Source organism: Lithobates pipiens, unplaced genomic scaffold (assembly GCF_037356315.1).
Source record: "Lithobates pipiens isolate NorthernLeopardFrog02 unplaced genomic scaffold, aLitPip1_a1.2 Scaffold_51, whole genome shotgun sequence".
In the NCBI taxonomy this organism is placed as follows: domain Eukaryota; kingdom Metazoa; phylum Chordata; class Amphibia; order Anura; family Ranidae; genus Lithobates; species Lithobates pipiens.
In genome coordinates this window covers 1,446,386-1,459,347 of record NW_027507874.1, presented here as the reverse complement: position 1 = coordinate 1,459,347, position 12,962 = coordinate 1,446,386, and the positions used below count along the sequence as shown (strand labels likewise).

Genomic DNA, 12,962 nt, shown 5'->3' with positions numbered 1-12,962 from the left:
TTTTTTTTTTCGAAGTTTTGGGTCTTTTTTTATTTATAGCGCAAAAAATAAAAACCCCAGAGGTGATCAAATACCACCAAAAGAAAGCTCTATTTTTGGGAAAAAAAGGTCAAAAAATTCATTTGGGTACAGTGTTGCATGACTGAGTAATTGTCATTCAAATTGTGAGAGCACTAAAAGCTGAAAATTGGTCTGGGCAGGAGGGGTGTTTAAGTGCCCAGTAGGCAAGTAGTTAAAAGGACTTGTCAGTGCAGAAATATGGCTGCGGCCATTGCTGACTGTCATCCTGATCCTAGTTCACTATTCAGTGAGTTGCTGAGCTGGTACAACCTTGAAGGATGGCTTTTCAGATGTCGGTGTATGAATGCTTGTTCCAGGTTAGGGACTCACTGGATGGTAAAGCAGGGATAAGGATGAACGAAAGGTACTAATGCGCTCCACCTAACTACTACTAAGTATCTCAAAAAAATATATTAATAAAATATATTAATAAGGAAGCAGCCAGCAAAAAATAGTGATCTCTACACCAAAACAATATAGGTAAAATAAATAGATGCATGGGCTCTAACTTTTGTTATCCTTTAAATCTTTCTTTTAAAAACAAAAATGGTTTGTTCAGTTACACTGTTTTCCATCAAGTCTCCACACAAACTCCTCGGTTGTTCTACCGGGTGTGTTACTCTCATCCACAGTTAGTTCCCATATGGGGTGGATGCTGTTACCAGAGACTTGATGCACGTTTCTAGGTTTACATTTTATCCTTTTTGACCTGTAATGGGTTTTAGTAGCTACTGCTGTTTGGGGTATTCATATCCATCACTATTACGCCCACTACTCTTATGTCCCAGTCTTCTAAGCAACATGATAGACAGTAGTGGACCCCATGTAATTCATTACCCCACTTATATTGCTCAATTATTTGTTCTCTCCCCTTTTATAAACAATAATTGTTCCAGGTATGCTTCCTCACCAAATCTCTAGGCTTAGGTATTACATTGACTATGTATTTGCATTGTATGTCTCTGAGATGATACATTGATGTTTATCTTTTTGCTTATGTATGCTCTGTTTGTTATATTTCAAAACCACAATAAACTATTTTGAAAAAAAATAAATAAATAAATAAATAGATGCGGCGCTACCCAAACAACAAAATAAATATATTACTAAAGTGCAACAGCTGCAATAGATCTATAATCTATTGCAGCTGTTGCACTTTAGGGATAAGGATGACCACTTCGGTGAAGAATAATCATTACTAAAGATCTTAAAATGTATGTCCACTTTTTCAGCCAAATTGAGAGAACACCTACTTTATATTTGACACATGTCCCCAATCACATAATATAACGTACAAAAAATATTTAAAAAGTGCTGGTTCCTTCTTTTTAGATGCTGTAGTCTTGACCTTCCAGAAAGGTAACATTCTTGGTAGTTCTCTTTGTTTAAGAGGGGGATGCCGCACCGCTGGGGAATACCTGATGTAAGGGGACACACACCACTGGGGCATACCTGATGTAAGGGGACACACACCGCTGGGGTATACCTGATGTAAGGGGACACACACCGCTGGGGCATACCTGATGTAAAAGGGACACACACCGCTGGGGCATGCCTGATGTAAAAGGGACACACACTTCTGGGGCATACCTGATGTAAGGGGACACACACCGCTGGGGCATACCTGATGTAAGGGGACACACACCGCTGGGGGATACTTGATGTAAGGAGAGACTCTGCTGGGGAAACTTGTTATAGGATCTGGCCTGCTGTCCCTCCATCCCTTTTTCTTTCCTTCCTTCTCTCACTTCCTCTCTTTCTCCCTTTGTTTTCTCCCTCCATCCCTCATTCAGCTAAGACTCTAACCATACCCCTTTGAGTCACGCCCCCTCCAAGCCCAACCATGCCCATTTCCCTGCACACCATATTTTTCTATTCCCACTACGTCACACCTACACACAAATGCCTAACTCCCTATTTATTATAAGACTCCGCCTACAAACAAATAAAGCATCCCTTTACATTTTTTTCCCAATGTTGGCAACTATGAAAATGTGGAAGTAAAAAATGCCCCTTTGTTGGTGTGAGTGGAAGGAATAGTGCCCCATTCTTGTTGTCAGTGGGAGAAATGGTTAGTCCATCATTGTTGGTGTCAGTGGCAGAAATGACGCCCCAATGTTGGTGTCAGTGGGGGGAATAGTGCCCCAAGGGCTGGATAAAAGCAAACAAAGTGCTGCAGTTTGGAAACCACTGCCCTAACTAAACCTTTGAATCCTTGAAGTGGTGTTGCCACCCAAAAAAAAAAAAGCTTAAAATTCATAAACAAAATGTAAAAAAAAAAATAATTGGGAAAAAAAATTACTCACTCTCTAAATGCCTGTTGCTAGGGGGTCCCTCGTAGTCTGCCTCCTTCAGTGCCCAGGCTAGTAACATTTCCCCTCAGCGCCGCACAGTCATCTGGGATCTGTCATGTGTCCCAGATGACTGTGTGGTGTATCACGGCACGCGGTGCTGCTCGTGCATGCGCAGTGGGTGCCCGGCTGTGGCTTCACAGTAAGAATGCCGACGCCGCGAGTGGAGGGGGGCTTCGTTCCCCCGCATCGCTGGACCCTAGGACAGGTAAGTGTCCGATTATTAAAAGTCAGCAACTGCAGTATTTGTAGCTGCTGACTTTATTTTTTTTATTTATTTTTTTAGGGGGCACCCCACTTTAAGCTTATTTCCAGGTCTTGGGGAACACCTGTGAAAATGACTTAAACAATGCCCTTTACATTGTTGGTCAGTGGGAAAAATTACCCCCTTACAGTGGTGGCCAGAATGCCACCCTAAAAAAATTGATATCATGCCACTGACTCTACAGAGTGACGTTGGTCCTGGAACTGTACCATCAAATGGGAGGTCGATCAGCTATGGCTCCTAGAACCCCTAGCAACCTCTGGAGGAACCTTGGCTGAGAATGGCTATACAAGTGGATACTACTGAGTGGAGGGGCATTTTCTGCTGTTTTTGGACATCCTGTACCCCAGCCCTTCCTTCCTATGGGCATTTTACAGAGGTGGTAAAAACAGGCAGCTGAGCCACCATTTTAGCGCCCCCTGACCATCCACCTAAAGCCTAAACATGCCTTAACTCATAGGCTGCAAAAAAACTTAACACAGCTTTATTTATTTTTTTGTTTCAATAAATTTTTATTAAATTTCACATGTTGAAACAATACTGGTTCACAGTACATAACAAAAAGGAAAAAGAAAAGTAAGTGGAACATTGTTGGAACAAAAAGCAAGTAACGGTTACACGCAATATACCTTACACATCAGGGTGAGAACTAGTAGTATACATATCAGTTGTAACAAAACACTACATTAAGGGGTAGGACCCTATAAAGATAGTCAGTAAATGAGTAAGTTGCACTTTTAGCTGGGTTTGAAACGCTGGCACCATGTTTTCCAAGTATTATCGAACCTATGGCAAGTGAGGTTGTTTATTGCCAATAGACGCTCAAAAGCGTGATTCCTATTAACTAGCTTATGGACATCAGATATATTAATAGCCGATGTGTCTTTCCAGTTGCGTAGAATGAGATTTCTTGTTGCCAACAAGATATGTGTAACAACCGGTCTATCTCCTGGTTGAAATTTTTCTATACCTATCTGCAGTATGGCCAAAGCAGGGTTCGGGGGTGTCAACATTCCTGTGATAGAGGAAATGAGAGTGAAAACTGTGTTCCACAGGCTGGTAAGACTCGGGCATTCCCATAGCATATGAATTAGGTTGCCTGTTTTACCACACCTTCTCCAACAAAGTGGCGACGAGCCGGGAAAATAAATGGCGATCCTATACGGTGTATAGTGCCATCTGTTAACAATTTTGAGAGTCATTTCCCAGTGATTCACACAGTGGGATGCATGGTGGATGGATTGAAACGCTTGTGACCATTGTTTATCGGAGAAGGTGGAGGACAAATCCCTTTCCCAGCTGATATGGGACGCTGTTTTGTGGAAAGTGTTTTTGTTATTGAGTAAATTATAAAATAGAGAGATTCCTTTGCTAGGCTGGGAGGTAGTAGAGTAAAAGTTCCACGCCTGAACAGGTATTTTCAGTTCGGGAAGTGGATGAGAGCTCAAGAAGTGGGAGATACGTAAACAACAATACCACATATTGCTTGGCAGTAAAAAGTCAGACATCAGGAGTGCTGCCGATTTCGGTTTCTGGCCTATAAACAAATCTTTCATGGATGCGATTCCTCTTGTTTTCAGCCAGCTGGTCGAGGAATCTCTGGAAACTGAGGAATCTTTGCTTCTAATACTTCTATAGGAAAGTCATATGCGATACTTTGCGCATTGCAGCAATCGTGTTGGAGTAGATACCTCCAGGCATGTAGAGATACCTGTGCTGAGGGTGGCATATCTCCCTCCTTCCATTGCTCCCACAAGTCACTCACTAGGATTAGTCGGGTATCAGCTATTGGTAGTAGTGACTTTTCTAGATCTACCCATAATGGATTATCTGTTGGTACAAACCAATGTCGGAGTTGGTCGAGTCTGGTTGCCCATAAGTAGTCCATTAAGTCAGGGTATCCTATTCCCCCTACTCTTTTATGTGGGTTAAGATTAGAACGTTTACATCTGGCTCTTTTACCCCCCCATGTAAATTTCCAAGTTAGGTTGGATATATCTCGAATGTAACGTATGGGTATTGGGATAGGCAATGATCTAAATAGGTACAGAATTTGTGGTAGGATGGCCATTTTGAAGGCAGCCATCCTGCCCAACCATGACAGTTCCTTTTTTGCAAACTCATTGAGTTGGCGTGTCAAGTGACATACGAACGGCCCAAGATTAGCTGCTGCTAGTGAGGCAATATTGTTGGTTAAGTTTATACCTAAATATTTAATACCATGTGTACTCCATGAGTATGGCAAGGTTTTTTGGAGACTAGATTTAATAGGCTGAGAAATCCCCATGTCCAGAATCGTAGATTTGTGAAAGTTAACCTTATAATAGGAAATATCCCCGAAGGATGTCAGCATTTTGTGAGCATGAGGAAGAGAAGATTGCGGGTCGGACAACATAAGTATGACATCATCGGCAAATAAATTAATGACGTGTTTCTGATGCCCTAGGTTGAACCCTTTAATATGAGAGTGTACACGTATAGCTTCGGCTAGAGGTTCCATCATGAGATTAAAAACCGTGGGTGATAAGGGGCAGCCTTGTCTCGTGCCGTTAGAGATGCCAAATGTTTTGGACAACATGCCCGAGGAGTATACCTGAGCCGAAGGGCATGAATACAGAGCCATTATAGCCGTCAAGATTGGGCCTCCAAAACCAAATCTACTCAACACCGATTCCATATAAGTCCAATGAACCCGGTCGAACGCCTTCTCTGCATCTATAGAGAGAAGCAGAGAAGGCGTTCTGGATTTAACAGCATGGTGAATGATATTAATAATGCGACGAGTAGCATCGGAGGTCTGTCTCCCTCTCACAAAGCCCATCTGGTCTCTATTTATGAGGTGTGGAATGATATGCATCAATCGTTTGGCCAATATCTTCGCGTAGAATTTTATATCTGAGTTGAGCAACGAGATAGGCCTGAAGTTGGCTGGAGTAGTGGGATCCTTTCCCGGTTTAGGTAGTGTCACAATGTGGGCTCTCAACATATCAGGAGGAAAAGAGGATAATTCTATGGCCTTCAAAAAGGTTTCTAACATGTGAGGGACTAGAGCTTCATTGAAAATCTTATAGTACTCATTACTGAATCCGTCCGGTCCTGGGGATTTACCGGTAGGTGAGGATTTTATAGTGTGGTGTAGTTCCTGGCTAGAAAGTGGAGCATTTAATAAGAGGAGCTGGTCCTCGGTTAGCGAGGGGAGATTAATACTGTGTAAAAACTTTTGTATATCGGCATGTTTGGGTTGTGTAATAGATGTATCAGTATGTAAATTATACAGGGACTCATAGTAATCAGCAAATTGGTTGGCTATGTCTTGCGGGTTGGTATTTTTATGGTGGTCCGTGGGGTGCAAAAGATATGCTATTTTAGTTTTGGAGCGGGCCGCTTTAATTCTATTAGCTAGGTATTTCCCAGCTCTATTGGCATTCGCATATGATTGAAGTCTCAATCTCCTAAGATGCGTATCGTATTGTTGTGTAAGAAGTTCCCTCAGGGTCTCCCTTGTCGTAGAAATCTTACCGGCTAGATCTGGTGTTGGTGCAAGTTTATTCTGATTCTCTAGTGTGTGTAATTCATCTAAAGTAGATTGGAGTTTAAGCCTATGCTTCTTTTTCTCCCTAGCTCCTAGTTGGATTAAAATACCTCTCATGTATGCTTTATGGGCGTTCCAGAGTGTAAATGGGTCTGTATCAGGAGATGCATTAAAGTGAAAGAATTCCTTGATATGCTGAGAGACCACATGGGTAAGTGTGGGTTCCTGTAAAATCCTTACATTACAACGCCAGATGGGGGAGGAGGGGGAGACACCCTGTTCCGCAATAGACAAAGTGATAGCAGCGTGGTCGGACCAAGTAATATCATGAATTCGAGCTTCCTGGACTCGCTGTAGCAACCATTTATCGGTTAAGAACATGTCTATACGTGAGTATGAGCAATGTCTTGGAGAAAAAAAAGTGTAGTTCCTCTCATTAGCGTGTAGACACCTCCAGGCATCGAATAGATCATGAGCGTGTAAAAGAGCTTGTAAAAAGGACATCCTCTTAGACATGTTGGACGTAGTATCCAATTTAGGGTCTACTATTAAGTTGAAGTCTCCGCTAACAAGGAGCTGACCATACAACATGGAGGCGGTCTTTTTGAACACTTTTTTTAGAAAGCGGATTTGGTGCGTGTTTGGAGCATATAAAGTAACAATAGTGTATGGTTTAGAATTAATGTCTCCAGCTATTATGAGGTATCTTCCTCCGTCATCAATGAAGGACTCTTTTAGTTGAAAAGAGATAGTGTTTCTCAGTGCTAGCATCACTCCTCCTCTTTTGCCGTTCGGATTGCAAGCAAGAAAGATATGTGGGTAATCTCTATGAGTGCATGTGGGGGTCTTTTGTTGTTGGAAGTGGGTCTCTTGTATGGAAAGTATGTCAGCTCCATGTTTGCGGGCTTCCTTCCACATAGAGAAACGCTTAGCAGGATGGTTCAAGCCCTTAACATTCAGTGATAGACACTTAATGGTCATCTGCTATAGACAAAAAAAAATATGAGTGTGCAAGGCGTGGCGGAAGTACTCACAATAATTGCTTCAATCCTGCTGGAGTGAACCTCTGGGCGGCTGTTGTAGCTTGGAGAGATGGCAGTTATAGATGGGTGATGGAAAGGCTGGATATTGCGTGCGTCAATTAAAAAGGAAAAACAAACCGGAACAAAAAACGTTAGACAAACAGTCATAAAAAGGGATCTCATAGCTGATCCAAGTGCAGACGTAGCTGCTAACTTAGGAACGGGGGTAGAAGAAGACCAGATATAGGCTCCTATCTCCGGAGAGAGATCAGTGTCATTGTAGTAGTATTATGAGCTGCCACCAGTGTTTAGTTTGCTGTGGCGTTTGCGAGATACCACCTGCCATTCTGGAGGGATCGGTGTGGGGGTCTGTGTAGGAGAGCGCTGAGGCTGTTGGGCGGGCAAAATCCCCCATTCCCGGAGCACACTGATACCCTCCTCAAGCTTGGTAACAGTTTTGGAAACGCCATTGTGGGTTATGACCAGCGTAGCTGGATATTTCCATTTATGGAGAATTTTATGGTTTCTCAGGGCCTTAGTTACGGTAGCCAAATTACGCCGTCTTTCTAGAGTATGTCTAGAGAGGTCAGGCAGCAGAATTATATCAGCGTATTGTGAGGGTAGATTGACAGAACCTCGTGCAGCCTGAAGGATGCGTTCCTTAACATGAAAGAAGTGTATTCTCATTAGTGTGTCTCTCGGGGTTCCTTCTGGTAGAAAGGAGGGCTTGGGAATCCTGTGGATTCTGTCAATGAGCAAATCTTGTGCTGTTAGGTCCGGCACTAGGGTGGAGAACATTGTTTGGGCATATTGTAAAAGTTGTTGCGGGGGAATCGATTCAGGGATACCCCTCAGCTTCAAGTTGTTACGCCTAGACCTGTCCTCGAGGTCAGAGATCTTGTCTTTTAGCCATGTCAGTTCCTCCTCCTGAGCCCTTTGTGTGTCTACCATTAGATTGTATGAGGCCGCATGTTCCTCCAATGCACATTCTATCCTATCCACTCTAGATCCCATAGCATGTACTTCTGAGCGGCAGAGGTTAATCTCCTGTACCATATCCTTATGTAAGGCAGATCTGAGAGAAATCAGCATCTCTTTTAGTGTAGTGTCAGACACAGGCCTATCCGCTGTGGGGAAATCCGCTATGGGGTCCGGGGAGTGTGAGGCCTGAGCGGCTGGAGTGTGTTGCCTTCCGCTTACCTCCATCTCTGTGTGACCATCCGGGGAATGCATTCGTGGCTTCGACTTGGCCGGGCTCCGAGTGGAAGGGCTAGAGGTTCCAGAAGAGGATCCGCTGTGTCCCCCCGGTAGCGTGACTGACGAGCCCTGATCTTCCTGGCCTGCGCTGTGCCTCACGGCCTGGTTAGCTGGCTGTTGTTTGCGCGCGCCGCCGCCATCTTGTGGCTGATCACGAGGCCTCGTTGAGAAGAAATCTTTAAGTTTGTGCGGTTGCGGCGTGTTTTTTCTCCTCCGCGACATTCCTGCGACGATCGGTGATTCGATCGAGGGGTGTACGGTCGCAGTATGTGTCGGTGCGCTCGGTTGTAAGCGAATCTCTCCGGTGGACGAGCGGAGCAGTAGACTTAAGCGTCCATCTTAGCGCTCGTTCGCCACGCCCCCCTTAACACAGCTTTATTTTCATCCATTAGTCCGGAATAAATAAAAATGGAGTCCGAAGATTATTGAATAATAATATAAAACATTTCCATATGTGCTCTTTTATTCCAAGTCCTCAGAATTCAGAAAACTAAATGGGGAACTGTAATATATATATATATATATATATATATATATATATATATATATATATATATATATTTTTTTTTCCTTCTCTCACTGTCTGATATATAATTTATACATATAGCAGATTGCACATATTTTACACTTCCTATCCAAAGATCGATAAATATGATATTATTGATAAAAATAGGTAATAATCATGACATGCCAGACAAATATGTACAATTAATCAATAAAGATAATGTTGTGCGTCTGATGGATCACATCAGTTTCCATTCAGCAAACTATTGAAAAGCTTCTAATTAAATGAAATTCTATGCTGGGTAATAAATGACTAGACCCGCCCATTCTCCTCCTGTCTCCCATCAGGTCCGCTCATCCTTAGGAAGGAGAGACGTCAGAAGCAATGTGTTTCTTTGTTTCGTTTTCAAAATTATGTTTTAGAAATATAAAATTACTATGAACAATTGGAACTGCTGATTGTTTTTCTGTTATGAAGTGTTAAAGATTCGCATTCTCCGTGCAATAGAATATATAGGAGCCTTATAAATGAATGACATTCCCTCTCTTTTGTTTTTTAATAATAAATGGGAATGACTCTATCACCGGAAGGTTTCCATCAGGTCCGCTCAGGCTGTATATAAGGAGGGCAGGCAGACGGCTGAGCTCCGTTTCTGTTTGTGCAGGAAATAGTCGTCATGTCTGGTCGCGGTAAAGGAGGGAAGGGTCTGGGGAAAGGAGGCGCCAAGCGGCACAGGAAGGTGCTCCGGGACAACATCCAGGGCATCACCAAACCCGCCATCCGACGTTTGGCCCGCAGAGGGGGTGTCAAGCGCATCTCCGGACTCATCTATGAGGAGACCCGCGGAGTGCTGAAGGTTTTCCTGGAGAATGTCATCCGCGATGCCGTCACCTACACCGAGCACGCCAAGAGGAAGACCGTCACCGCCATGGATGTCGTCTATGCTCTCAAACGCCAGGGGCGCACGCTTTATGGATTCGGAGGCTAAACCCTCATAGACACCTACCTACTTCATCTACACAAAGGCCCTTCTCAGGGCCACCCACCTTCTCGTACAAAGAACTACATACCGCTATTTACGTTATCAGGAGAAGTAAATGAAATCTAAATGACGCGTCGTACACACTTCTGTAGCGGGAGGGTTTGTTCTGGGGTTTGGACACGTGACATTCGCCCTATATAGGCGATCTAAGTGTGATCACACTAGGAGATGAAAGGGGTGATTGCTTTTAATTGGCCTATTAAAGATTCAACGCAAACAGCCGTTTGGGTTTGTTGGGAAACGTCCAGAACTGGGATCGGATCAGCTTTAGCTGGACATTTCTCCCCTAAGTCTAAAGCCCCATACACACGATTCGATTTTCTGCAGATATTTCTCTTCAGATTTACCTAAACCACGCAGTGTAAGGGCCTGCCTGATTGTTTACAAATTGAAACTTGAGGTTGAATCTCTTATTATATGGTTTTGATAAACAATCGAATAGCGTGTATGGCTCCTAAGAACGTTCCATCCAGAGAACCAGATCTATTGTAGCGCCAAATCTCAGCAGGAAACGGATGGAGGATTTCTGTACAATTATCATCGGATTCGTTCATTTGTTAGGGTGGAAGAAGTTTTCATATTTCATCCGGAGTACAGATTGTACAGTCTTGAAGATCAACTCTCTACCCAATTGGATACAACATTGGATAGATCATTTTGTTGTGTTCTTACGACTCTTTGGTAAAGCAGATCTCACGTGTACCTGGAGATTACATGGAAAACATGAATCTTTAACACTCCCTAACACCAGTTCCAATATTTCATATTTATAAAGATTATTTTGAAAAGGAAACAAAGAAATGTATTTTATTCCTACATCTCTCCTTCCTGGGTGTAAAGCTGAGCGGAGATGAGAAGGGCGGCTCTATTCATTTTAGAAGCTTTTAAATATTTTGCTGAATGGAAACCGATGTAATTCATCAGAAGCGCAATATTGTCTGTATTGATTCATAGTACATATTTGTATCTTTTTTTCAGTTACCGGTACATAATCCTATGCAGATCTGATTATGTATTGTACATACTGTTATATATCTGGCAGTGTCATGATTTCTACCAGTCCATTCACATTATATATATATTCTCTAAATGTAATATGGGGGAAATCTGTTACTGCTACATCTGATAGAGGCCAATCCCATGATCCTATACAGATCTCATGACAAACCTATTCTTCCAATTCTTTTTCGGAGAGAACACAAATCAACAGTTACTATTGTTAATATTTATAAAAGATTAGTAAAGAAATGTTTCTAAGATAATTACTTAGAAACATTGTTAATATTTTGCTGATTTCTCGTTACAGTGGATAACGATCTGTTTGTTTTATTGATTCATTGTAAATATGTATCTGGGAGTGTCATGTTTTCTACCAGTCCTTTCACTTTTTAGAAATCTAGTAACAGAGAACATATTTTACATCATTCAACAATCTTCTGAATCGATTTCTATTCCAGACTAATCGATGAATCAGTTTGGGAACAAAGCGCTGATGATATTTCTCAGATAATTGTCTCATCTGATGGTCTCAGTGTCGGATTTGGCGGTATAAAATGACCGATTATTTGTCTGTAACGTTCTAAAGAATTCTAGCGGGCAAATGGGGAATGTAGCAGTTTGAAATATGAGCCAATCAGAACTGTCGGCGTTTCCTTCATCAGCCAATGATGTTTTTGATGAGGAATCCAAAGAAATGTGTTCTGATCTTTCTCCGTTTTCAGCCCAGAAAATGCTTGTTCTGTAGACTTTTCATTGATCTCTATAGAAAACATTCTCTAGGATTCTGTAAACCCCGGGAAATATAATATGTCAGCACGTTTATCAAGTGTCTGGAATGTTCCCCGGAAGAATTTAAATTTTGTTTCATTACATTTCTGTGTCAGGTTAGCCGATCTGAGATGATTGTGAGGTTCTATTTAAAATGAAGTGAAATCCGTTCCATACCCCGCCCGGCATAATAGGAACATTCTGAGATCTGTGTTCCCGATCAGTCGGAGGATGATTGTTTTACTACAATTTTCTGATCTGTATTAGATTCAGCAGAACTAGTTTGAAGGACAATGCCGATCAGTCCCTATAAGAGAACCAGGTCCTCCAATAATACATTGCAGGCTCTTTATATGTAGTAATTGTCCTCCCTGTACAGATCTCCTGTACTAGAAGTGTGAATAAATAAGAATGTATTTCCCGTGTAAAGCTATGCAGACAATTGAGGGCTGATTGCATGCGATGTGGTAGACACAATGAGGGGTGTGTGGGGGGCTCTTTGTAGAGAGATGTGGGGGGCTCTGAGAAGAGCCTTTGTGTTGTAGAAATGAATGGATTTGGGAGTAGAAAGGAGTTGTCGGGATTACTTGGATTTGGCGGCGGCCTTGTGGCTCTCGGTCTTCTTGGGCAGCAGCACGGCCTGGATGTTGGGCAGGACTCCTCCCTGGGCGATGGTGACGCCGCCCAGCAGCTTGTTGAGCTCCTCGTCGTTGCGGACGGCCAGCTGGAGGTGTCGGGGGATGATGCGGGTCTTCTTGTTGTCGCGGGCGGCGTTGCCGGCCAGCTCGAGGATCTCAGCCGTGAGATACTCGAGGACGGCGGCCAGATAGACGGGAGCTCCGGCCCCGACCCGCTCCGCATAGTTGCCCTTCCTGAGCAGACGGTGAACACGACCAACTGGGAACTGCAGACCAGCCCGGGATGATCGGGTCTTGGCCTTAGCCCGAACCTTGCCTCCTTGTTTTCCACGGCCAGACATTGTGAGATTCTTCTGTTACTCTGCTAAAGATCGCTCATTTCTGCAGCTTCCTTATGTTTATACAGTCAATGCTCTGACATCATACACTGTGGTTGGTTAATTTCCAAGCCAGCCAATTATGTTCTGACTTGTTTCTACACCAATCAGTAAACGAGCAAGGGAAGCAAAACACTCCTCCCCAC

General features: G+C 43.1%; 2 protein-coding genes across 2 annotated transcripts; one reads left to right on the top strand and one right to left on the bottom strand.

Moving 5' to 3' along the window:
* Positions 1 to 9,653: 9,653 nt before the first annotated feature.
* On the top strand, positions 9,654 to 10,033 carry LOC143957085 (histone H4). Its single transcript, XM_077467220.1, has one exon. It carries the CDS (start codon positions 9,669 to 9,671, stop codon positions 9,978 to 9,980), a length of 312 nt encoding a protein of 103 aa, XP_077323346.1. The 5' UTR covers positions 9,654 to 9,668; the 3' UTR covers positions 9,981 to 10,033.
* A 2,280-nt stretch (positions 10,034 to 12,313) lies between these two features.
* On the bottom strand, positions 12,314 to 12,797 carry LOC143957082 (histone H2A.J). The gene has a single exon (XM_077467218.1). It carries the CDS (start codon positions 12,778 to 12,780, stop codon positions 12,385 to 12,387), a length of 396 nt encoding a protein of 131 aa, XP_077323344.1. The 5' UTR covers positions 12,781 to 12,797; the 3' UTR covers positions 12,314 to 12,384.
* Between the last annotated feature and the right edge of the window lie 165 nt (positions 12,798 to 12,962).

Excerpts from the sequence above, each read along its gene's own strand:
- LOC143957082 (XM_077467218.1), bottom strand. The coding sequence starts at position 12,780 with ATGTCTGGCCGTGGAAAACAAGGAGGCAAGGTTCGGGCTAAGGCCAAG.
- LOC143957085 (XM_077467220.1), top strand. The coding sequence starts at position 9,669 with ATGTCTGGTCGCGGTAAAGGAGGGAAGGGTCTGGGGAAAGGAGGCGCC.